This window comes from Aplidium turbinatum, chromosome 10 (assembly GCF_918807975.1).
Source record: "Aplidium turbinatum chromosome 10, kaAplTurb1.1, whole genome shotgun sequence".
Taxonomy (NCBI): Eukaryota; Metazoa; Chordata; class Ascidiacea; order Aplousobranchia; family Polyclinidae; genus Aplidium; species Aplidium turbinatum.
In genome coordinates this window covers 4,286,628-4,313,211 of record NC_137481.1, presented here as the reverse complement: position 1 = coordinate 4,313,211, position 26,584 = coordinate 4,286,628, and the positions used below count along the sequence as shown (strand labels likewise).

The window sequence follows — 26,584 nt, the reverse complement described above, 5'->3', positions numbered from 1 at the left end:
ACCAATGATCTTTTATCTCCACTAGACTAGAGCCGGTTGTTGTAATAAACCTAGACCGTTTCATATCAAAGACTTTAAAAAGTGGTATTCACAGCTTTTGTGCTTGACTTGGTTCGGTTCTATAGGGGTGTGCGCTTGAGCAGCGCATTTCAGAACTGCTCCCAATGCAGCGGCACCTAATGGATGGAATAATTCCCGGGCAACAACTTTTCAACAATAGGAAAACTTCATTGTCCATCTCGGTAACTTGCTCTCCGTCGAAACTATCAAGAATAACCTACCAAAGGCTTTGCCAGTCCTAGGATAAAGATTTAAAACCAAACCAACCAACCAAATTGGGGTGGTAGAGGGGACACTGGACAAGTATTATTGTGGAGGACTGTACACTACAGTGTAGCCTACATCTCAGTCTCTCTGTACTACAAATTTCTATTGTGACAAATTTTTAGTAGCTTGTTGCAATTTGTTTATAGTTTCGTCACAAGCTCCTGATTGTTGATGCAAGTCTATGCAACACCGAAAAGCCAAAGCCATTGATGAAAGCAAAATAGTGGAAGTTGGTTGACTGTAGTGGCTGAAAGTTTGATTAGGTATGTTACGTTTTTGTTTTTTATTTTAGTTTGGAAGAGAATGAAAGTTGCCTGAATAATGCTTGCACAGTAATCAAATAAATAATATTTTATCAACAGCTTTGAAAAAGTACAATTGAGTGCAGTTTGGCAAGGTAGGACCCAGGCTAGGTAACAGTGCTTCATAAATCACCAGATAACTTAGCTTTTTAATGCTAGACTAAATTATTGTGTAGAACAGGGTTGCCAGATACTCAAGCTATAGTAAGGCCAAATCCATTATAAAATAAGGCCAAAAAAAGGCCAAATTTTTTATTTACTTCTAAGGCTAAATAAACGCTAACAACTTAATTGAAATAATTTTTTGAAAATGCCATTTTATGATCAAATATGACAGATAGCCTAATAATTTAGCACTGTCAGAGCATAACGACCAGTTCGTTTGCATAATTTGATTAATGAAAAATTACTGTAGTAGCAGATAAACTAGAAACCATTATTACTTCAATTCATGAACAGTGCTATTCGGAATATCTAGCTAAGCAATAAGCATGAATTTGTCTTATTGAGTATATGTACCAGGGATGTCTACAACTACAGGATTGGAAACTATTTTCAGTGCTATACATGACTACACAAGAATTATTAAAATAAAACACTGTTTGTATCAACTAAAGAATGTATAAAATTCAATTTCGCAATAACAATATAAAATATAGCCTTCACTCACATCAAAACTTATTTACGTATTTGATGTATAGAAGTTTAAAACCACGAATCTAAAAAATCAAAAATAAACGAATGCAAAGATTCCCTGTCGTTCTGTAGCATTTTGCGTATTGCAAACCGGATCAGAAGTAAACGTGGAGTGTTCAACAATCAGTGAAATGTGTTGTCGTAGGCTTTTATAATAAACTTATTCACAGACCAACCCAGTACGAAATCAATACGTTTAAGATGTCATAAGAACTAAAACTAATACTCGGTTTTGAAATTATTTAGCAGCAAAAGATTGCACAAATGGAATGCAAACACATCACATTAACAAACAAGGCAAGTGTAGCCTATACTTTACGGTTTACGGCAGGTGCAACTTTATAGAACCGCCCTGTCCACCGCTAACACATTCTCTACTCTCTACCTATGTCTCTACTCACTAATTAAAATTAAAACGAATATAGGTCAGGCTCTAAGACTAAGTGATGATAAGTGATACTTTTATATTACAATTGAAATTGAATTTCCTTAAAATAATACTTTCTAAACCGGTCAAAACTTGCAGCCATAAAAAGGGCCAAATAAGGCCAGATTTTCTGGCCTTATTTGCATCAATTTTTTTAGGCCAACTGCAATTTAAAAAGGCCAGTTTTCTGGAATTTGGCCTAAAAAAAGGCCATCTGGCAATCCTGGTGTAGAATAAGATCTACAAAAATCGAGGTTTGATGCTTGTAATTTTTAGTTGTTGCCAAAATCCCAAATGCATTTTAAAACGTACGAAATCAAACTATACATGACGAAAAGAAAAGTGCTCAGTGTTGCTGCTGTTATCATATTTGGTATGTTATGTTTCTCTATTGTTGATGACGATGAGTTGACAAGTGATAGTGAAGAACTCGATAAAGAAGTGCAGTTGAACACAGATTCACTGAGTCCCACAGATGCCAGCACACACAAACAAAAAGTCAAAGGTCCTCTTCGGCAACCAGAGTACAATGCATATGCAGCGAAAAAGGTGCGGTAGCTGATTTTTCTTTTGATTAAATTGTAGTTGACTGTACTGTGTCGTCAAGTCAGAAAGTTTGCTAGGCTATTCTGTTGGGTAGTGAATGCACATGCACTTATAGTCACAGACTCACAGTCAGTCATGGCCGGGCATTGTCGGTGTTGCCAAATATTTTAAATAGAAATCTTTGTAAAGCGCAGAGGAGCAATGCATTCTGCGGTGGATACAGCGCTATTTAAAAAACAAGCATTATTATTAAATTATATCAAATATAGTTATTACTATCTGAAGCCTTTACAAATTGTTTCACCTAACGGATCATCAGAAGGTCTGAAAAAACATGCAAACAGTAAAGAATCGATAATTCTGAAAAGATATTAAATATTACAACTGTAATTTAATCTGCCAACAAAAATCTCTAAACCTGTACTTCCTGAGATTTTTGTTGGCAGATTAAATTACAGTTGTAATACTTAATATCTTTTCAGAATTATCGATTCTTTACTGTTTGCATGTTTTTTCAGACCTTCTGATGATCCGTTAGGTGAAACAATTTGTAAAGGCTTCAGATAGTATTAACTATATTTGATTTAATTCGCTCTGCTTTGCCCTTTTGCTTGGCATTGAGCACTTTTTGTAGTATTAATAGTTTTCATTGTTTTTTTTTTATTATTAAATTACCGTATTTTACGGACCATAAGGCGCACCGGACTATAAGGCGTACGATCAATTTATGAGGAAAAAAAATAATTTAAAGTGCGCCTTATGGTCCGTAAAATACGGTATATGTATTCTATTAAATGATATGTATTCTATGAAAGACGGTTCGAAATAATACAAGCTCTAAAAATTCTCGCAATCGGGAAACAAAACTATCACAGTTTCGCTGGCGTGAAGCGTGAGACTGGCAATCCTAGGCATTATCAGGCGATTCCAGACCACAGACTTTATACCATAACCCCTCAGAGTAACCCTAACCGTAATCCATAAAGCTAGGCCAACTTAAAGTCGCAACTCTGAAAATGCATTGCGATCTCGACGTATCTTTCAAGCTTTGCTTAAAAAAGAATAAGCCTACCATAGGCCTATTCTTTTTTGTAGGCCTACGATTGGCAGAGATGTACGCATACGCCGTAAACTTGCGCGTAGACTTTTTGTTTACGCTAACGCTTTACGGCCACATTTTTTGGATAGTTGTCGCTTGAGACTACGCCGTAAAGTTTTCGCGGATTTTTAGCGTATAGCGTCAACGCATACTTTTTAATGTCTTTTTTTCGCTACAACACGCTAAAACCTTCCAGCGCTGCAGTTGAAAGAATGTTTTCAATGGGCAAAGATATATTGAAACCAAAACGGAGCAAAATGTCAGATGAACACTTTCAAATGCTTGTGTTTCTTCGCGAAAATTTAAAATAAAACTTGTTTGTTTCGAGTGGTTTATACCGTGTGGATGTTTGGCATCTAGCAAACAAAATGAGTTTACGCTGGTGTATGCGCTGACGCTGACTTCGCCAACTTTTTTACAAGTTACGTTGACGCATACGGCGTATGGTTCTTTGAACGTTTGCGTTTACGCTGACGGCGTCAATATTTTTTGTGTGCGCGTACATCACTGACCATTGGTATCACGTCTATGTTATAACCCGACCAGAAATGGAAAATCAGATTCAGATGCGGAAATTAAAAGAGCACCACTGATCTAGCTTCTTGCTTTTGGTTGGTTTTCAATCTTTATCCTCTGACTGACAAAGCCTTGCAGAGGTTGTCTCTTGTAGAGGCTTTTGACGCTGGGATGGTTACCGAGATAGACAGAGTGAAGTTTCCGATTGTTAAAATATTGTTGCCGGAAAATTATTCCATCTACTAGATGCCGCTGGATTGGGAGCAATCCTGAAATGCGTTGCTCAAAAGCACATTCCGAGAGCCGCACTAGTGCCACGTGATCTTGAGTCGAGCGTGTAATCACTGAGCTAACCGGGACGTACATATGATAAGTGAACTTTCGTTTCTAGTACGGAAATACACCGTAAGCTCTCAAGCTAATGTTGCTGTAATTCACATTTCAGCTGCAGAAGCGCACTGAGTTCAACAAAAATACAGGTTTCACGTTGAAAAAATTGATGAAAAGAATTGAAGAGTTATTTCCTCAACCGACGTTGAAGTATGAATTTTTTCTAACATGTAACAAAACGCTACAACAATTTCTGAAGATGGTACTGCTATTTTGCATTTATTAAATGCTGGCATTTGCACAACAATCTAACCTTTTAGTGTAATTTATTAAGAATCGATTGCGCTATAGGCTACAGTATTTCTAAACTAATTTTACCCACTGCAAAGATTATTAAGCTACTCGTTGTAAAATAGTACGCAATGTTGCTTTCAACTGCTGCAGTTTTGTCCACTTTTCTGTATAACTTATTCTAAATCTGAATGAAGAAACTCACTTATAATGTTGATTTGGCGTTGATGGTTACTGTATTGAGCTTCAACAAACTCCTGCTTTGAGTTGAAACATTGAAAAAACACATATCATCAGCTCCGTTGATGGTAGGCCATAAAACATGGATTTTGGTGAGCAGGACAAAGCTTAAAACTTCCTTGTTTTAAATCTCGCAGAGCTGATATGACCTTGGACATGCGAAATTCTTGCGAAGTCATATCCTATGGGGGAGACAAGCTTGCTGTAAGGTCAAACAGCGCTTTTGACATCTTCGCTAAAGCAGCGAAGCTAACTCCAGAAACTTTCCAGCCTGATGGTTTGCCAAAATTGCAGGATGCCACCAGCATAATCACTAAAAAAAAATTAAACAGTGAGTGCGTATAATAGCATCTGGACGAAGCCAAACGCTAGGCCTCATCATGGACTTCTAAATAGTAGTATCTGGACTGGAAACTCAGTGGGCAACATGAGGCCAAACAGTTGGTACAACAGTTGGCCAACAGTGGGCCAACAGGGTTAGTTACTTGGCTGTTGGCCAACTGTGTACCAACTGTTTGGCCTCATGTTGCCCACTGAGTTTCCAGTCCAGATGCTACTATTTAGAAGTCCATGGCCTCATCTTGGCAGCAAACAGGATTGCCATATTGGCGGTTTTAATGCCAGCTTTTAGAAATTTGACTTGTTTTTAATAGATTCTCAGGTTAAAATATGGCACGTTCGCAACATCTTAGGCTATGTTAGTAATCATGCTGTTGACAAAATCAGCCTAAAATGCAATAGGCTGATTGCCAATCTCCTACCTATGATAAACACCATCAAGATTCGGTTCTGATTGTGTAACTCACTATCACACTAGTGTACATTGTACAATATATGTACACGCGTATCCTATGGGCTATGTGTATTGCGTAATGCGTAATTGCATTTTCAGTGGCTGTCTATTATCTACTTCTGGTTTATTATCTACAGAGCTTAACATTTTTTACGTAATTTGTTTTCTGCTTTTTACTCACAATCATTTTTATTTGATTTCATTTTGATGCAAGCCTAGATTGCGTGGTTTGTCCCAAGTAAAAGTGATCAGTGAAGAAAGTTCTAAAATTGTGATAAGTAGCCTACTGTGTTATTTCAGTATTTGTCGTTCCTCATCAGCACAGTGACATGGGTTGGGTGTCAACAGACGATCGGTATTTTTCAAATCAAAATATCCACATTTTGAACATGGTAGTTGATTTGCTTACAAGACATCACAAAAGGTTTGAATATACTTTTTGCTTTTATCTTAGTTCACTTTTAACCTAATCACAATGTTTTAAAACGGAAATAACTTGTTCAGTTTTATTTGCGGAAGTAGAATAACATTTGATCGTCAAGCGTAGCCAACAAAATCATCTTCAACACCACGAAGGGTGAGATTTAATAGTGGTTTCCACAGCTGGCAAATCTTTTCTTTTGACATTGGTTCAACGTCTGCAAACGTTAAATTATTGTAAAAAAGGATTTTCTGTTTGGGAGAAACCACTGTTCAGTCCTACTCTTTGTGGTGTAGCCTACTAAAAAATTGCTTGCTGAAAAAGCTTCAAGATAGGTGGCAACTGAGTAAGACTGTGGCCGAATTTCAACTTTTGAATTGAAGGTATTTTTCAATTTCTATCTTTCAGACGGTTTGTTTGGTCAGATGTTGCTCTTCTCTCGAAATGGTGGCAATCGGCCACCCCAGAAAGGCGGATCCGTTTAAAGCACCTTGTTGCTAATGGACGGTTGGAGATAGTGACTGGGGCTTGGGCTGCTATGGAAAACACGCCACACACTCATTACTATTCCATGATAGATCAGCTCATGGAGGGTAAGGCAGTAAACGTAAAAATAAGTTATTATGAGAATAAATCAGATCAAACTATATTGTTTCAGTTGCTTAGCCAATACAACACCAAGTCTCTGACAAAAATTATCCGAGTTATTCAGTTTTGACCTCTTACAAAGTGGAAGTGAACTTTTCTTAAAGAAATCACTTGTCACAGTTTTTTGGGTAAAATGTAACTTGTCACGAATTGTGGAGTAACAATAATATAACACAATTTTATCTTCCACTGTACATTGGGTGTACAAGTCAACCATACGGTAAGCAGCTCAGCACCTGTGGCTGATTTCGGGCTCAAGCATCAATTTGTAATGAATGTTTATTACAACTGTTATAATTTTCATGTGTTGTATAACATTTTTATTTAGGCTTATCTTTTTTATCCAGTTTGTTGTAGTGTTTTTTCGCTAACTGACTAACTTTTGTTTCTTTTGATTTGCAATTAGAGATTTCATGGTGGTAAAATAGGAAGCTTGGTTGATATCATGCTAAAGTGTCAAGAAAAGAGTAATTAACATCTTCTTGATCTGTGAAAGGCAATGAATGGCTGTCCAGGACACTGGGAGTTGCTGTTCAGAACAGTTGGTTGCTTGACCCATTTGGCCACACTTCAACCTTCTCCTACTTGGCTCACCAGATGAAATCGGACAGCGTCGTGGTCCAGCGAGTTCCTCACAATGTCAAGCGAGAGATGGCGACAGATTCATCATTTGAACATAAGTATACAGTATTTATAAGATTATATTACGAAATTAAAACCAGACTAAGAGAGTTCAATACCAAAAGCAATTTTAAGTGAGACCTTCTGAAGACCCCAGTTTAGGTCAGGGCGAGACAAACTTAAGAAATTATGTATATAGGCCATTGGCTAAAGCTGCAGTATGAGCCATGTAGATGTATTGTGAGCCACAGAAACTGTCGGAAGTTGCAGAAAAAAACAAAAATTGTCAGTAATTTTGAAGTTTGTCACAGTTGACTGTTTTTCTGCACAGATTTTTTGCAGTTAGGAATGACGTATAAGTCAGTTTCATTCTCAGTTTCAGCAAGGCACATTTCCGCATTTTGTTTTCTGCTTTTGATTGTAACATCACTATGTGCTTAACACTTATGAATAATTAATTAGCGTATCATAACGCAGGTGGAGACAATCCTGGGACACCCGTGGAACTAGTCAAGTGCTGCGTCACGTGATGCCAGTGGAGTCCTATGATTCGCCGAATACGTGTGGGGCGGATCCAAGAATTTGTTGTCAAGTACAACAATGTTCAACTGTTTGTGCACAATCATACGATTGTAGTCACGAATAATCAAACTAATTCTTACAATGATTCATGTAATCATTATACATCCTTTCAGGGGCTAAAACAAGGAAGCCAACCATCCTGTCCACCTTCAAATATATCATTACACAGCCAACCTACTTGTTTATCGCATATCATAAACGCAACGCAACAGACAGCTAAAGCAGCGACTCCATACCAGGGTTTCTTTTATTGATGATCAGGGGCCACAAACGTTGAGCGTCTATGCAAGGGGGTTACATACCATGTAAGGTTGAGAATCACTGATCAACACAGCCATTGAGTCAGCTGCACCTATGTTGTGATGTTGTTAGGCTATGTGTCTTGCCTGGACACAGCATCGTACTCTTTAGCGGTGTCGAACTAAAGCTCTTATGATCGTCATGCGCCGTTCACACCACTCATCCAGCCTACAAATTATACGCTGGAGAAGCCACACTAACATTGTTCTTTGTACTGCCGCATCTCAGCAAGCAAAATCCTTTCTTTTACGTTGGCATAACGTTTGCAAACGTTGAATTAATGTAAAAAAGAAGGATTTTGCTACCTGGGGTAGATGTTTGTCACGAGAAGGTAATTAACTCAATGATGTTATCGTATTTTCAGTTTGACTTTTTTCGTTTACGAGGACCCCACTACAATTGCCCGTGCAGTGTAGTGCCTTTGAATTTTGCCCATGATGGCTTTGTCAAGCATGCGGCAGTGCTGCTGGACCAGTTCAGAAAGAAAGCAGACCTATTTAAGACCGACACTGTACTCGTCACTCTGGGCGATGACTACAAAGAATCGAACGTGAGTGAAGGTTGCCATTTGTAACAGAAACCTCCCAGCAAGAAAAATCCGTTCTTTTTAAATTGATTCATCGTCTGGAGTCGTTAAATGATTGTAAAGGGACAATTTTTGCTAGCTAGCATGTCATTTGCTGTCATCTAACCCTATGTCCCTTTCAGCAATGTTCAAAATGGGTAAATTGCGCGATCAATGATCACAAATGAGAGGTTAGGCTGGAGCAGATGTTGGTAGATGTACATCTTGGTTGCAGATGTACATTAACAACTAACACTGCTCCGGTAAAAAAATTGACTTTGCTATTCAAAACAATAGTTAAATTTTTTAATTTTAATTTGCAACAGATTTTTGCTGAGCCCCAAAAGTCACAAAACTCTTACACCCCATTGTTGTAACGACTGTGACAGGTTCTATTGTTGCATCCGGAACCCCTGTGTTTGCATCTATTGAATGTTTTAATTCTTCACTAAAACCGCATGATTTTATGACTTTTCTATAGCTGTACGAGATTGCAGCCCAATTTGATAACTACACGGACCTATTCAATTATATCAATACTCGGCCTGTGTTGAATGCGAAAATCCAGTTCGGAACAATGGCGGAATATTTTTCAAGCGTTAGAAACGACCCAAGTGGAACCAAAATAAGAAGGTAAATTAGAAGGACTTTAATTTATTTTCGTTTGTTTTGTCTGCCGGATATATTTGAGGCATAGGCTTAACAACCCCTGACATACAAAGGTTTGATCAGTACATTCAAACTGAGATATCCACCAAAGCAGCGGCTAAAATCAAGAAAGCCATTTGTACGCGCTGCACAAGACCTTCTGGCAGCCTCTGGTGGAAGCCCTAGCAAACAGTGGTGCCACGCGGCGTGGTGTGAACAATGGTCAAGCAGCACGTCCCCACTTCGCCAAGTATTCAGATCCCCGTCCGAAAACCAGCTGGGACATGGCCTCTCTAGACTTGCCTCATCAAGGCGTAACCGTTTGCTCACTGGTGTTGGACGCTATGGTGCAGACATGTTGCGCTGGGGCTTGGCAGAGAGTGCTGCTTGTGAGTGTGGCGAAATGCAGACGGCAGCCCACATTATCAAGGATTGCCGGCTATACAGACCACCCCATGGTATGGAAGGCCTAATTTCCATCGATGACGACACCAGGCAGTGGCTAACCAACGGATGCCCTGACATATAGCGACAACACGAGAGAAAAAGAAAGTACATTCAAACGGTTATTAAACTTGATTGCTATAGTTTAAATACCTACTCCAGCTATTCTTATTGTAAAATTAAGCTCAAAGTTTGGTAATTAAGTTTAATAACGTCAAATGATTTCCTTCAAAATAAGTTTATAAAGTGAGAACTGATGAATTAGTCTTTTTGCCATTTTCTGAGAGGTAAAGTTATGAAATATTATAGTTTTAGACGCTGTGGTTGTACATTTTTATTTACTTTTTAATTCACATCAGTTGTTGAAGTGATTTCAAATGTATTTTATGGTTAGTAACATAACAATCATCTACCGCCGGCACGAATCTGGGAACCATCCCCAATTATCAGGGTTGTCCATTTTTTTCAGCAGTGACCTCACTTATTTCGGTAATATGCATCAGCAACAATTTAGCCTCGTCTGATCATACCGCCCTTCACTATTCTGCCACGTTTTTTTCATGATTGACACTTCAATGTGAGGTTTCTTGTTCAGCATGCCAGTCCTCACCGATGACCCCATATTGGATCTACCTGACGCCAGCCTTGAAGATGTGTATTGGAAGAGCTACCACGTGTCCCGGACGTACCACAAAAATTTGGTAACGTTCACTTATCACATCTTTTGTATGTATGACTTGGAATCTTACGCGGGTCTTTCTAGAACTATAAAACATATTCCCACTATTCGGTCATTGGATTGAGTGAACACTGTGTCTCCTGTATCACCCTCACATTGTACGTGCAAAATATAACTTTTCCTGGCTGGGTAGTTTCCGTAAGGCATGGCTTAACGTGTATAAAATCACTCCTCTACTTTACAAAAACGTGACATTCACCAAGTACTTTCGACATCACCAGACCTGGCCAGCAACTCAGTCTATTTTTGCATAAATACAACGCCATACATCAATTTTTACGTTGATTTCATGTAAAAAGACATCAAACTCGCTCGTTAAAGCGAGAGAAAATCTCACTATCCAGTGCTACTGTGGACGCCAAACTCCGAAAGTTGCAGCTGACCGAAAGAGAAACTGCAAGCCGTTGGAAACGAACCAACTTGGCTTGCGAAACTTACAGAGATAAACTTTTAAATCGAGGTTTTTCCAAGTGACGAGAGAAATGAAAGTAGCTTGTTTCAGTACATCGGTTTCTAATGCTATTTATTTTTGTAGTTTTAGAACAACAATGCATTTTACGACTCCGTTGTTATAGATATAGATGATATGCACAGTAGATAGAGATGTAAAAATTTGGAACGTGATCTAATGTTTTGAAAATATTTGCTTGTAATCATGACTCGGCAATAAATTTGTCATAAATGTGATTACGGCTTCATCATGGCTTCATGCATTTCATCTCGTAGTGCTTGGTCACTTTGAAGAATGATGACGTGAATTTGCACCGTCACGTATTTTGTATGTCCGCGATAATTACCAGCTCTGCATCACTGTTCGCCTTGTGACCCCTCTGACGTATTCTCGCTGCTTGACTCAAGAAAGAGTAAAATCGATGCTGTTTTTAATGTTTCTATCTTTTAATGTTTTGCTGATTGAAAATTGAACCCATGTTCTCGCCAGATTGGGCGCTTTTACGCCCAATTGGGCTACTTTTGATTTCTCCAGGCGCCAAAAATTCGCGTTAGGCGCGCTTTTTTAGTTGGCGCCCAATTGGGCTACTTTTTTTTTTAAATATAATATAACTTTTTATGCAAAAATTGTATCATGTTTAAGATGTTTACCTAATTCGTAGTTATTTCATTGAGGAGCAGCGTTTTTGGAGACCTCGGTCAGGCAGGGTTACCAATTTGGTACGTAAAAAGATGCCAATTTTCAAAAATGTGCATGTTTAATGTTTATAGGCTTTAATATCTGGCAATCCTGGCAACTTAAGTGATCCAGGCAGTGGTGCCTCTCCTAGTGTTTTTCCACTAGATCTAGTGTTTTTGGATTGCATCTAGTGTTTTTTTTTTTGCTATCTAGTGTTTTTTAGCGATTTACCGCTATGTTGTGTGCATAAGTTTGGACAGTGTTCACAGTAGCCTTACCTATTTTTTGTTTGACTGCATCGATGTGTTTGTAGTGCTTTTCAAAGTGGACACGAGTTTTTGTCTGGTTACACCTATTGATGACCAAATTTGAGATATTTAGCATAAACACTTTAAAAAATACACACAAATGACTGTGAAAAGTGTTCAAAGTAGACTGAAGTAAGTGGCGTAGCCTACCATGATAGGTTAGGCTTTCATTTCGTCAGCTTACATTTGATGAGTGTGGAGTTCTTATGGACTACTCTACCTCAGAGATGATTGTGAGTAAGCTTGCGTTTTTGACAACATATTTGCAAAGGCCAAATTTGGGAAAAATTTGAAAATTTTGGGAAAATTTTGTTCGCCCCCTCAAAATATTTTACCCTCCTATTGCTATGACTTCAGGGCTCCCACTTTCAAGGAAATTCAGTTCTATTTTTGAATTTTAAGAACTTTTAGCACTCACTGTCACTAACGCCAGTGGCTGTCATTTTATTCAAATCTAGTACTTTTCCATGACAAGAGAGTGGCAACAGTGGATCCAGGTTTTCATGAAAATGCAGTGGACATCAGTTCAGTTTGTTTTTATTTCTGACGATCACAACGAAAAACAATAGCCTATATTTCAAACATAGCAAGGGTCTAGAAAAAGGTAGAAGCAACAAAACATGGACGCTATGTGCATGACGCCAAAGCAGGACAATCAGTTATGGCATGGTCGCAACACCTTAATAAAGTTTTTACAAATGTAGAAAGATGAGAAAAGAAAGGCTAGTGAAATTTTTTTTAACAATTTATATGAGTAAAAAAAAAAAGATAGTTTCTACGTTGATCGACCAAGATGGGTTATCAAAACTAGTGATGGTCTTGAAGGGAACACTCTTGATGCGTTAGCTCATCACGAAAAGCAATTAAACCATTTTTTGTGTTGCTTGGTGTGGAACCGGTACTTGTTTGTAGTTATTTTAACGAACAGTTAGGTGAATGCATGGTTGCCAATCTGTCTGAAAGATGTGAAGAACTGGAAAAACACTTATAATTTGGGACTGATGATCAAGCGTTCTTGAAGAATTTTGTATAATAGCCTATCTCTTTGCTTGGGCTCCAATTTGGGCTCCATTTTAGAACCCCCAAAAAAATTGGGCTACTTTTGGGCTACTTTTTGCATAAGCTTGGGCTCTTTTTTATATTAACCTCTGGCAACCCTAGTTCTCTAGCAGGTGAAGAAACTAATCAATAAACGACCTTCTGTGGCAATGCATTTTGTGGATAAAACCATCTTTTGGTTAGCTCCGTCTCAGTCACTGCTCAACATCCAGCTGTAAATTGAACTGGAAGTCAAATCTCAGACAACAAATCAATCGCTTTTTACATCGATTCAACGTCTGTAGACGATGTAAAAAATGATTGAATTGCTGTCTGGGATGATCTTGCCACTGCTGGGATGATCTTGTCACTGGAAAGATATTTTTTATTAAAAACTTACGCATTAGTGTTGTTTGTCATGCAGAGAAGAAAGCTGGAAACTCACTTGAGAGGTACTGAAATTCTATTCACAATGGCTTTCAGCGTCACTAAAGTCACGGGAATATGGCCCGAATTCTCAGTACACATGTTCCCGTAAGTATAACTTTAAATCTGGTGAATTATTAGCTTTGATCACCATAAAAGAAAGGTTGAGGAGTAAATTGTTACATTAACTCAACTTTTACGTATTGCCTTGTTCCGATTTCAAGCACCTCTCGACATTTCTGTTTTGTCACTTTTACCATTTTCTTGACCTTCGCGCCTGCGCTATCGCAGCCAGCGAATCAGTCCTTTTTTGTAAAAATAATGTAAAAACGGGCTGGAACGTTGGGTTATCATTTCCCGTGTGACTACCAGCTACTAAAATCCGTCTTTTTCGACGTCTGCAAACGTTTAACCAATGTGTAAGCCTGATTATTAAAAAAATATATAAACATCTTCCTTTGTTCAGGCTGCTGAGTGAAGCCCGACAAACGCTCGCCTTGTTCCAACGCGATGATGCATCAGCGATTGTGGATGCGAACTCGAGAGCTGTGGAAAACCGGAAGCTGATGATTAAATCCATCATGGACCTCAAATTGGTGAAAGTTTATCTTAATTTTATGACGTAATTGTGATTATGTGGGAACCAAATTTTTTTTACATTTTTTAACGTTATAAATATTCAAAAACCGATGACCGCCAAAATTCTTTTGTTCTTAGATTCGATTGAAATTAAATTTTGCAGAGAAAGAATCACGTATCGTTTTCTTCATAACTTCCTACTAAACCATAGCCAGTTTGGTAACTTGCACAACTTGTACATTGCAGATCTCTCAGCTGAGTGCTCAAATATTGCTGGCTCGCAACCGCTCTTCCAACCAAATCAAAGCTAATTGGTTCAGTTTTGACGAGATCTTCTCTGAAAAAACTCAAATAGCTAAAAAGAAAGTCATTAATTTGAACTCTGTGGTGTCCACCAGTCATATCGTTGTGTATAATTCTTTGACACACAGACGATCAGGTACCTATACCCGAAAACGTTCGTATTTATAATTTGTTAGTTTTGTGCGTTGTTTTTGAATCATACAATTCAATTCTATCAAGTTGTTATCATTCATCTGTCAGTGGCATACCAATGTCTCTCTGTGACAATAACCCACAAAAAAGTACATCTATTGTATGGTGAAACTGCATTTTCATCTATTGATGCGCACTGCCTTGCTGTTTTCTCTGTGTCTGCGTGTACAACGTTATTAACGTCTATATGCCGTTGATGCAATGTAAGAAGATTGACCCCTGCCCAATCCAGACAGCAAACCAACTGTTTTCTGCATTGATTCAGCGTCTGCAGACGTTGTATCAATATAAAAAACGGCTGATTTGCTGTCTGGGAAACACGACTCAATGTCTGTCAAACAGTGCTCAATACCAAATAAAAAGGCAAATGAGAGCGAATTATATCAAATACATTTGCTAGTTCACCTAAAAAAATCTTTACAGCTTATTTCACCCTAATTGGTATCATCAGAATGTTCTTATTCAAAAGATTGACTTCATGTTTGGGCGCAGGTGTTGTTAGTGTCCACGTGTCGACCCCATTTGTAGTGGTGATCACCCCTGACAAGAAGGCTGTCCAATGCCAAGTCAACCTGCTTTGGACTGATCGTAATGTGCCAAGAGATGACGCCTATGAAGTTCAATTCCATGTTGATATTCCTCCCTCTGGATTGGAAACGTACATGATTCGGTGGGTGGTTAATAAACAACGTGTATTTATACAATTTTTATGTAGCTAATTGCTGATTGGAAAATACAAAATGTTGAAAGTCATGTCAAATCAATTGAATTGTTTCGATAGTGCCATATAACGAACAAGCAGAGAAACCTTAATGATGGTTTGTCAAAAAGGTTTCGTCAATAAGTAATCTAACGAATCGGAATGCGTGGTAGAATAACGTTACGATTGCTAATGCAATTTTACTTCGTTATTTGTTACAGATAATCTGTTTCAAAATTAATAAAGCATTGGCTATCAGGTTATATTTCACACCTTATAAGATACAAACACTTGCTGTTGAAAACCTTATGATCGCAATGAAAACGAAACAGTAGCTCATATCCCTTATTACACAAACACCATATGGAGTGTAGACACAATCCCTTACTGGAGTGTAGACAAGGCTATACTATAGCCACTATCCCAAGGGGATATTGATTCCAAGCATTATGGAAGACTCAACTAGTATTTACAGATGCAGGGGCAGGTCAGGCCTGTAGCCTTAAGGGAGTGGCGAATTCAACAAACACAATGTTCAATGTGTAGGTCGACATTAATCTGACCTCACACAATGACACCATGAATCAGTTCAGTTTGTTTTTATTTTGACCATCACAACGAAAAAACAATATATGACAAGCATAGCAGAGATTTAGAAAAAGGTAGAAGCGACAAAACGCGAACGTTATAACATGTATGATACCAAAGCAAGACAATCAGTTTATAATATGGCACGGTCGTAACACCTCAGTGAATAAAGTTACTTTTCTGTGTTTTAGGGTAAGCGGTCGCCCCCCCTTGATCCGTCGCTGCACAAATATGTCACTATTGCATGTCTTTATATATCGTTGCAGCACTGATTCGGGAGGTGGTGCTTTATGGGCGTATTCACGACAAGTGTCACAGGTCTCCTTGTACAACACCCAACTTCCAGAGACCCTGAAAAAGAAGATGAATCCCTTCAACGTGGTGGCGGTAGACAGCAAGGACACCATTGTAATAGGGAATGGAAAAATGTCTGCTTCTTTTTCACCAGAGACGGGCTTTCTGCAATCTATCACCAACAAACGCTCTCTTGTATCTACGATGGTAATCACAGCAAATTTTAATGTCATCTGTTAGTTTATTATAGTTTTTTTCATTGCATTTTCATCCATTCAGTGTGATGCCCTCTGCTTTTTTTGTGACACTACACATCTTGTTGGATCATTGGTGAATTCAAAGAAAGGTTTTTAATGAAAAGTTCAGTGACGAAATTTTATTTTGGACTGTTACAGATAGAATTTGTTTGTTTAGCTTTAAGATTTTGTCATACGAGCTAATATAAACTAAAAATGATCATTTTGTTCAATTGTACGTTTATTGCGCAAGCAGCTGATTAAGTTTAGTATTTTCTTTTTGGTTAGTTCGTTATTGTCGTGAAGCTTCCAGTATGACGGATGGAGTTAGTAAGCCTACAAGTTACTAGGTCATATGAAACTCTGTGTAGTCCTTTTATCACGGATATACTACTCTCTAGTAGCCTTCCAGTGTAGTCCGGGAACATCGTGAATCTAGGGTGGTAAAATGATAGACCCTCGGCCCCAGAGGCTCACACGACGACGACGATCACGAACATTTTTTACTAAGCATTTAATCTCACAGGATCGCTACACATACTGCAGAAGCATTTTTGAACTAGAAAACAAAATCATTCGATTAGCGATCTCTTGCATCACGTAATGTATATCTCCACAGGTTAATCTTGATTTTATGACGTATGAATCCCTGATAGCCAAAGACAAGAGCGGAGTTTATAGATTCTTCCTCGTTGGCCCAGGGAAGCAATACATGCGTTACAGAGCCAGGCCTGTCATACGAGTAATAAAAGGATTTCTTTCAAGCTCCATTCAAGTTCTGCTGCCTGATTTATTGCATGAGTAAGATATTACTTAGTCTGCTTACTTGAAGCAGTTTCCGAAGCCGGTTGATTTCATTCGCTTGTCATGTTTAATTGTTCAGTTGCATCTTAAATAATGGATCCATATCTGATTTTTCATTTCTCAAAAACATCAAGAAACCGAAACAGAGGCTGCGATACATCAGCGCCTATTTCATCACTCACCTTTATTTAAGTCGCTAATTAGTATTGCATGCCTGTACATACTTTTCTATCTTTTCACAAAGCTACATGCTGTATGTTTTCACTCATACAATTCTTTCATATCACTGATATCAGTTTGGATTTTTTCGTCTATTTACCTTGCAGATGAATCAAAGGTGATGAGGCCTTTTATAAATCTTTTTAAGGAATAAATTGAGTTTTGCTTTTAGCGGCATGATCGTTATTTATTTCACAAGTGTGGATGCAAACGACATTTGTGAAATGAATCTATTTTCTTCACAGAGTTACTGTTTACACCACTGGAAAGAAGAACATAGGATGTCAGCCTCTCGGATTACATGTGAACAACCACGTCTTCACAAGAAAACCATCCAGCAAGAATGAAATAACTATGCGTTTGAAGACGAAAATTGCTTCTAATAAGGAAGTCTATGTTGATGAAAATGGATTTCAGATGAGGAAAAGAAAATACTCAGAAGATCTACCTCTATCACTAAACTTCCATCCCATCACCACCATGGCTTATATTGAAGGAAAAGAAAGGTTAGTTAGTTGAATGTCAGCGCTAAGTGATGCATGACTTCGTCGATTAGCTTAGAAGTGATAATATACCATTGTGGTCAAATAAGTCGTTATACTTTGTGTGAGAGTCCCATCTTAGTTAGTTTGAAAAGTATAAGCAACTTTTTAGCATTGAATTTAGTGTTATTTAAATGGGATTGCTGCAGTGACGGAGTTGTTCGCATAGCATGTTTACTGTTCAGTTTAGATCCAAGTCGAATCCGAAATTTCGGCTTGGGTCTAAGTCCGAGACAGGCCTTAAAACCAATCGTGTAGATAAATGAAATTGGTCAGACCACCTGATCAATATGACCATATACAAAATCTATGAAATTTAGTCATAATTACTACTCAATATCCTTTCAAACTTTAGCCTAAGCTTAACCCTAAAAACCCAACTTTGCCATAACACAGCGTTTGTTTGTAAATTGCTTACCACGGAAGCAATTGCAAATGGTGTTGTGCGTCAGAGCTGTTGGTCTTTCTGTTCCCACGAAAATGTTCAATAGTTTGACATTTTGTTATTTTCCAATACTTTGATTAATTGAATTAATGTAGTGCTGAGGCCTGGACGTTGTGTCTGGCTACATTTGAGTCAAAGCTCGAATGAACTCTCAGGTTCTTGCATTGGCACTGCGGTATCATCACATCGATTCTTTGCTTCTGGAAGACATTAGTTCATTTGTATTGGGGTCTGTTCTTTCGTTTTTTTCTCTCAAAACTATCATTTCAAAGGGATATAAAGTAAAATTACCTTAGGCTTAGAGCTTAAAATTAAAATTACATCGGCTTCCAGTTCGCACGTTGGCAGGGCCTGTGCATACAAATCGCTATTGTTCAAATGCTTACAACGTAAATTTTGTACATTTTTACTGCCCCGCCTGTGTGACGCGAAATAAGAAATTCATCTTCGATCTATTATATTATGGAGCACAATGGTTGTTACCCACTCACGCGCATCATTTGAGATTTGAACTGTAGCTTAGGCTACTAGTCGAGGTATGGTGCACTTCGGATCAAAATATTTGGTATTTGAGTCTTTCGTTTCTTTGCATAAGACACTTTTTTACGTTGACTGGTCATTATGTTTATTATCCACCTCAATATCGCATGTGCCCACCAAGACCTTCTTCTTACGCGTCTGCAAGGCATCTGATTGGTCAACTAAGACGTCTGGTCGAAGATAGTGACCTTTAAACCTCCGCCCTAGATAAAAAGTTTTTGCAAATGTATAATTTCATTTGTTAGTAACTAACGCCATGACCTGCCTGATTGCTTACGTCGACCTTGTCTAAATCAATATTTCAGAAACAAGGTGAAAAAACAAAAGCTATAGTCTGTTTATCAATAGTGGTTAAACGACTGTAGTGTATATGCTTACATATTCCACATTCTTACACTAATTTGCAAGCAGATTCTTGAATATGATCGCACTTACAACGTCTGCATACGTTGAATCAATGTAAAAATGACGGATTTTGTTGTCTAGGTAACTTGATACCAAAGTAACGTTTGTGGTGAAAATAAATTATCTCACTCAGTTGCTCTAATGACTAAACAAAGCATTATTTTGAACGCTAATCAGCTGAACCCACCGAGATTTGAACCATAGCCGCTTTACTTTGCCAAAAGTGGAAAAATATGAAACGGTATTTTCACAATAATGGTTCCCAAGATCGGTAGATTATGTTTCTCGCCCTGTATGAACTATCTTAGGTTTCAATTTGCTATATCTATGACGTCAATAAAGTGCTGTAACTGTTCAGACTCTCCATAATCACTGGACACCCAACAGGAGCAGCATCTCTCGAGGAAGGACAGCTCGAAGTTGTGTTGGATCGCGTCGTCATTCAAAACGCAAGTTGGGGGAACAACAACCCCAAACAGCCATTAAACCGCGCGCTGCATTCCTTTGTTATTGTGTTGGAGAGCTGGGGTAACAGGACCCGAGAGCGAACCTGGAGAGGTCTCTCTTTTCCTTCTCTCGCGGTTCACCAGTTGTCATGGGAATTACTTCATCCTATTGTTATGATGCCAAGAGAGGCCACATATCGAGATTCTATGATGAAAAGATCCATTGATCCCCTGAGAAACGCGTACGTGTTGTGGCCTTGTGAGGCCCATTTAGTGAATTTGCGCTCTCGGCATTCTCATGATTGTGACGTGCCAACGACTGAAGCCGCTTTGATTGTCCACAGAGTAGTCGCAGACTTCTCGCTCGACACTGCAAAGCAGTTTAGGCCTGTTTGTCGCGAAGTGAGCGTCGATGATTCGCTGAATCTTCGGAAAGCGTCGCTTTTCTCAGCTTCGGACGCCTACCACACGTCATTAAACTTACGACACGATGGCCGTAGACTGGAGACCCTCTACTCTTCTATTGAGGTTAATCCTATGGAGATAGGGACTTTTAAAATTGTCTTGGGTGTTTAAGCCTTGGCTTACAATGGTAAAGTTTTTGAGAGTTGGTTACAAGCTTTTCTTCGGGGGTTTTGTACTTTATTTTGAACCATCCAATTTTGTTTCAGAGCATAAACGACGAATGTTTCATTAACGCTGTGTATAAAGCTTTTCAAGAGAAAGGTACAGCTTACGCTACTATAAAGAAACCTAAATGATCAGTCTCGAATCATTGATATTGTTATAACAAGGGGGTCAGTGGCATAGGCGGGGGGGGGGGGGGGCTTTGCCAAACCGCCAAATTTTGTTTAATAAATACCTTAAAACTTGTGCAGACCATCAGATATTAAAGTGCGTTGACATATAGTTTGTCAAAAGTATCAAATTAAATCGAATGCCCCCCCCGTTACATAATACTGCATAAATTGAATCGAATGTTTTTCTGTGCTCTGGTCTGCTTGCTTTATCTGGCATTGACCGACTGGAAATATCACAATTGCAAAATATTGCTCAGATATGACACCTTTGGGTGGGGTTTCCATAAACATCATAGATTGGACGAATCCCTCATAAGTGTATGTATGGGGGATAAAAAAGCAACAAATGATGTCATATGACGCTTGATTAGCCCCCTACAAAACAAGCGTTTTTAAGTTCATAAATCTCGCTTTTGTCTCGTGTGAACGATATTTGTGTTTTGTTGTTACTTATCTTCGTTTAGTAAAATGAAACTTTTCATGGTTAGACTTGATGGTGACGTGAGAATATGATCGAGGTTAAAGAAATGACGCAATAACTTGCCATTTTGTTAGGCGTGGAGTTCCATCTATGCACCTCGTTTGGGAGAGATATTCTTGAAATTTTATCATCACTAACATTTCAAGTTCAATTCCGCTCCTATAACTTGGCTCAATAGACGCTCGACTTTGTAAAGAGAAGAAACTGCAGAATAAGCAACGTTGGCTCAACTCTCAGGGTATGTCAAAACGTAATCTTTAAAAATCCATGAAAAACTGCCAGGATTAAGCTTCAGAAGAGGCTTCCGGTATCCGAAGATAGATTTCCACCCACAATGCCACACCACTGCTTAATAAAAAGTGTCGGTCGTAAAGTAGCTTTTTTCTGTTTTTTTTTCACCTAGCAGTCAGTGTCCGATGCTGAAAATGATAATTGTTTTGACGAAACCCCTTCGAAAGTTTTTAATTCTAACATTGGTAAAAAAAAAGCATTTGCAGAATAGATGCCTATAAAAGATTTCACAAAAACAACGTTCTGTTTCTGCAACCGTTTAAGAATAAACACTATCTGCAAATTTAGAACACGGTCTTGGTTGCGTTCCCCTTCTTTTACGTCACAATAGTTATGTAACGACATCTTTCCAAGAAAATTATTTGTGTACGTAATTCATTTTTAAATCAACAACATTTGATTGGAAGAACAACTAAAAGTTATTTCCGCCTATAACAAAATAAGTTCATAAATTTCGTGTCACAAATAACGTGAAAAAGGGAATGAGACCTGCCTGTCATATGACGAAGGCATTAGCTACGCCCACTTTTAATGTCCGCCCCCTTTTTCTACGTCATAAGAATCTGTTGTAGTTTCCTCTTTACATAACTAACTAATTACAGGAAACGAGGCAATTTCCAAGCAAAAATAGGAAAGTTACGTTCTTTTCCATTAAAGAAATTTTTCTTTAATTGAAAACAAAAATCTCTAAGTGGTACTTCTTTTGTTTCTGTTCTCTAACAGTCTAATTCAGTTTAAAGACTTGCATAATCACAAAAACACTAAAAATATGACGAATAAAGGGCTTTTAATTCCACTAGTTGTCCATATAGAGTTATTGTTTGTTTGTTTTTTATACCCAGCATTTTTAAAGTAAAAGCATGAATGCGTTTACTATCGAACAAGTCTAAAGCAATTGTCTCAGACTCAAACACGCATGCGGCTCGCGAAGATCGAAAACTCTGTAGGGCCCGCCCCAAATTTAGAATGACGGAGCGGGCCTGGGAAACGGCCTTATTAATTTTCCGCAATGCAAAAAGGTATTGCACCCTTGGGTTGATTTCCAAGTATTTATTTGTCTCTCAGAGCAATTTGAGACCCTTGATTTAAAGCGAACTTAATTTAAATAACCTAGCTTACGAAACGACCAGTTTTTCAATGGCGTCTAAAAATATACGAGATGTAGGCTACTTTTCAAATCAAAGAAAATGTTGACAGCTAAAAATCCCTTCCAACTCAACAGACTGGACGATCTCTGCTTATTTCATAAACGTGTCCCTTACTATCATCTGTTAGGGATAAAATTTTTGATAGGTCTTCTATTGTTTTGTGCAAACCGTTCTTTGCATGCTCACTTAAGAAACAAAACGGAGGTTTTGAGCCCGATGTGGAAGTCTTGTTTTTAAAACTTTGATGAGTCCGATGAAAGTTTCCTTGTGCAAGATTCTCATTTGAAATGCAACTCATTCGTTTCTGAGGAATCTTCATAAACGTCAACACTTTTTCTATAACATGGGACGTGTTCTCAACCAAGTCTTTATAATCAACAATCAAACAGCGAGATTTTCCTCTTTCATTTAATCCGCAAAATTCAAGCCATTTCGAGACGAGTTGGAAGAAATGGTTCGCCAAGCTTGTCACATGTTCACTCCAAGCTGAAACAATCCACTAATCATCGAAAAGAACAACAAACAATAAAAATTTGCGATGATAAGTTTATCCCAACATTCAGCCTTTAGCCTATAGTTTGCAACCGTTAACCATTAATCTTTTTAGAAAACCTAGAAAATAGGCATACATAATAGTTTCTGTATAGGTCAAGTGTGCATCAATAAAAATCCTACGGCATTACATTTTGTGGTTTAGGCGAGATTACGTGTAGGGTAAGGTCGGGTTAGTTGAGCCACTTTTTGCATTTTTTTTATATGAGTTGCTTTTATTTCTTCATTCACAAAGCTCTACTTTCTGGGTATATTAAACAATATTTGTAGGAAATACAAGCCTTATCGAACAACGACAACCGGGTCCACAGGTGTTTAAAAACTAGTAGTCAAATGGCTCAACTAACACCACAGTAAGGATTAGTTGAGCCACAGACTGGGGTTAGTTGAGCCTCATTTATTATTTCTGAAAACACAAATTTAACCACGTTTCTTTTCCAAGCCTTAGCTTATATTTAAAGTAATAACATCAATAAATGAAAACAGGTTAACAATTATTCCAAGAGCCGCTCGTAACTCAATGTACACATCAAACAATGAAGGTATTGCCACGGCGTCCAAATAACACCATTTTATTAAAGCTTGACCAAGTCCATGTGCCTTTGTTGAGTTTTTTGTAGTTCAAAGAGATTTATTGAACCGTAAACAGACTTATCCATCAGCTGCAATCTAGGTAAGGTGTGTGGAGGTTTCGTAAGCATTATAACGCCCTTTTTACACTGGCTCAACTAACACCGAAGGCAGTGGCTCAACTAACACCTTAACTATACCGCCATGAAAATGTTAAAACTACAGCAAAACTTCATGGCACACTATGTCGCTTTTTATTCAGAACGTAGCTTGTTTGGTAAGCTACCAAACAAATTAAATGAAACTGTCGCATTAACCAAGTATAAAAAAATATCATTGGACATACCTCTATTTTCAAAATCTACTTTCCAAGGTCAAAACACAACTTTTTAACTTCAGCACCACATATAATATCATTCGTCAACTCAAACCAGATGAGAGACCACGCTATGAAAAACTTTAAGATCACGTGATGATAAAATGTGGTTACCTCACCACATTTAAGGGGTGGATCAACTAACCCAGTGGCTCAACTAACCCGACCTTCCCCTACTTGTAGTCTAATAGACTTACATGTGAAAAGAGTAGGCTATACAGTAAGCAAATCGCAATAACTTTTTAAACCAAAAACAGCGAAATAAATTATGAATGTTGCTACCTTTGGAATGAAACTCGGCACTCTTGGCAAAACCCACATGACTTTTTCCTCGTTTTCTATTGAACTCCGATAAAATCGCTTCGTAGGGGTTCCTCAGTAGCAGCACAGCATTATCAAACGTGCAGCCCAACATATCCGCGTGATATAATGTGTGAGCTTTAATTCCAACGGCTAGTGAGCTGTTGCAAGACCTGATGAGTGCACCGAAGATTAGGCCTAATGATGGCGAACATTTAAGAACGATCTTTTCCGACAAATACTGCTGAATTACTGTATACAAGACGCTAGAAAACTTCTAGTTGAGCTTTAATTTTTAAGTCAAAAAATTTATAGTTTACAGTAGTTTGGTACAGGCTACACAATTAAAATAAAATTTTATTGCATTGTGTTCAATCATTGGCAGCCTAAATGTTCCAATGATTAAAGAATGAACTTATTCTTGCTACCGGCCTGAACCGGCGTCGGGTTCACCAAAGCATAGATTCAAGTTTTTACTTACACTGCCTCTCCTATAAAACCGCCTTTAAATAATTTTGGATCAAAATACACGCTCGTAGTCCAAACCCCAGTGGCCACATGCAGAAGATGTCGCAACCAAGTGTTTCCAGAGCCGGGAAAGCTCGCTAGCGCCACTTTACGATCACTACTTTGCAAGTTTGGAGATAAAAACTTGGTTTCTGCGCAATCTACAAAACAAATTACTTTTAGCCTACTCTATAGGCCTACTGCACTCGTCTACAATGCCATGGGCTACCCCTGCATCAATATCAGATTTTTTGTTTTATTATCTTTATCCTGCATTGCGGGAAAGCGGACTTGAGCGCTATGCATCGGTGTACGCCTTCCGACGTACACCTGACCCACGCTGCAGCCGACGGCAATGTCTGTTTCCGGTTGTCTACTCTACTTATTACTGAAATTTGGTACTACCCATTACTCGAAATCGATCACTGGGTAGAGGCAATTATCGTAAAGTTTCTTGCCCAGAGAAACAACAGCAAGTGCGGGTGGCTGGAGTCGAACATGCAGGCTCTCGACTGTGAGCCCAACGCGCTAACCACTCGGCCACTCCTGCCGACAAACGACACTCACTCCTGGAGAACTGGAGATTTGGAGTGACTAGGGAATATGTAAGAATTCGGTAAGCAACTGTTTGTTTCGTTTTATTATTGTCGTTTTCAATACACCATTTCTTCTAATAAGTAAGGCCTGCACTTTATCCAGTCTAGGGAAAAAACGTTTTAGACATCAGATTGTTAAATTAGAAAGATCCTAGAATAGTTAAAGGGTAGATGCAGCGTCATTCCACCGGCTAGTAGACTTGGCTTAAAGTAACAAACGACTTACAGTAGCCTACAGTAAGTTGATTTTTTTTCTCACCAGTGAGTTGTAAAAATGAAATAGTTGAAATATCAGCAGGCTATACTCAGACAACTTACCGTTTGAAACTTCATTATTTTTCCAATTACTTTCAAAATCAGACGAAAGATGTGACTTCCATTTCTTATAAGCATTTTTCTTCCTATTTTGCTCTTTAAGCAGTTTTGCTTTTAGTCTCTTGTCAATTCTAACGGGTTGGCCTTTATTTGCTTCCACCACTTGCGTGCTTTTGAAATCACCATACCGTTCTAAGTTTTTGTTATAACCTATGAAACTGTTAAACGAAGCACTCTTGCCTTCGATGCGTCTCTGGTGTCTCTCCTGCAGTGAGTTGGTCCTTTCGATGTCTCGCTTTGACCACTTTGCTACATATAGAAACAGACATAAAACTACAGTGAATAAAATCGTGCTTCTAAGAGGCAACTTCATAAACATAACTTTATAAAACGGGCATCTAAACGCAGACCACCCTATACCAGTAGGTAGGCTACTCTCTGAAATCTGAAAATCAAGTCATGTAGATTGCCATAACAACTTAGAAAGAGATTTTCTTTCTGCTATTGAGCCGCTAACAGCAAAAGTCGTGACGTAGAACATTGCACAGCCTCAAGCAAAATAATCCAGGAAGTGTTGCCATGTTGAAAACAAAGATTTATTGGTAGTAGTTCAGCTGGCAGGTTGATTTGTTACAGGCTTGTTTTCAATAAACTGACATGTTTAATTTTCAGAGAGCTGTTTAAGATATTCCTATTAAGAGTATCAAAGAAAAACTGAATCAAACATTAAAACAAATGCCCTTTTTCACTTGGCTAGCCTGTAACTGTAATTTCTACAAACGAGTTCATAGTTAGTGCTAAATATTCGGTTTGAAAAAGTCGTAAGTTCTGCTTTTGCTGGCTTGTTGCATACATTGAGTTATGCAAGAGAAACTGTGTTTAACGCTCTTCAACTAAGAAACTTTAAACTCAAAACAGT

The 26,584-nt window shown here is 38.4% G+C and overlaps 2 protein-coding genes across 3 annotated transcripts; one reads left to right on the top strand and one right to left on the bottom strand.

Annotated features, from left to right (window-relative positions):
• The first annotated feature begins 1,988 nt into the window (after nucleotides 1-1,988).
• LOC145778757 (alpha-mannosidase 2x-like) lies at nucleotides 1,989-21,068 on the top strand. 2 transcript variants are annotated; one of them, XM_082590330.1, is made up of 18 exons: nucleotides 1,989-2,301; nucleotides 4,359-4,453; nucleotides 4,912-5,105; nucleotides 5,868-5,991; nucleotides 6,397-6,581; nucleotides 7,133-7,316; nucleotides 7,735-7,849; nucleotides 8,504-8,689; nucleotides 9,186-9,337; nucleotides 10,392-10,497; nucleotides 13,435-13,544; nucleotides 13,903-14,032; nucleotides 14,262-14,454; nucleotides 15,003-15,180; nucleotides 16,065-16,299; nucleotides 16,948-17,129; nucleotides 17,597-17,857; nucleotides 19,642-21,068. In XM_082590330.1, exons 1-18 carry the CDS (start codon nucleotides 2,047-2,049, stop codon nucleotides 20,303-20,305), a joined length of 3,549 nt encoding a protein of 1,182 aa, XP_082446456.1. In that variant the 5' UTR covers nucleotides 1,989-2,046; the 3' UTR covers nucleotides 20,306-21,068. The 2 variants fall into 2 exon arrangements, with proteins under 2 accessions (XP_082446456.1, XP_082446457.1); XM_082590331.1 differs by lacking the exon at nucleotides 4,359-4,453.
• A 584-nt stretch (nucleotides 21,069-21,652) lies between these two features.
• Nucleotides 21,653-26,103, bottom strand: LOC145778758 (sialate:O-sulfotransferase 1-like). Its single transcript, XM_082590332.1, has 4 exons — nucleotides 25,669-26,103; nucleotides 24,729-24,915; nucleotides 24,230-24,420; nucleotides 21,653-22,935 (listed from the first exon to the last, which is right to left on the bottom strand). Exons 1-4 carry the CDS (start codon nucleotides 26,042-26,044, stop codon nucleotides 22,517-22,519), a joined length of 1,173 nt encoding a protein of 390 aa, XP_082446458.1. The 5' UTR covers nucleotides 26,045-26,103; the 3' UTR covers nucleotides 21,653-22,516.
• Between the last annotated feature and the right edge of the window lie 481 nt (nucleotides 26,104-26,584).

Excerpts from the sequence above, each read along its gene's own strand:
- LOC145778757 (XM_082590330.1), top strand. The coding sequence starts at position 2,047 with ATGCATTTTAAAACGTACGAAATCAAACTATACATGACGAAAAGAAAA. Across the intron at positions 8,690-9,185 it reads ATGACTACAAAGAATCGAAC|CTGTACGAGATTGCAGCCCA; the intron begins GTGAGTGAAGGT and ends ACTTTTCTATAG. Across the intron at positions 16,300-16,947 it reads GCTCTCTTGTATCTACGATG|GTTAATCTTGATTTTATGAC; the intron begins GTAATCACAGCA and ends ATATCTCCACAG.
- LOC145778758 (XM_082590332.1), bottom strand. The coding sequence starts at position 26,044 with ATGTTTATGAAGTTGCCTCTTAGAAGCACGATTTTATTCACTGTAGTT. Across the intron at positions 24,916-25,668 it reads AAATAATGAAGTTTCAAACG|ATTGCGCAGAAACCAAGTTT; the intron begins GTAAGTTGTCTG and ends TTTGTTTTGTAG. Across the intron at positions 24,421-24,728 it reads GGTTTTATAGGAGAGGCAGT|GTCTTGCAACAGCTCACTAG; the intron begins GTAAGTAAAAAC and ends TGCACTCATCAG.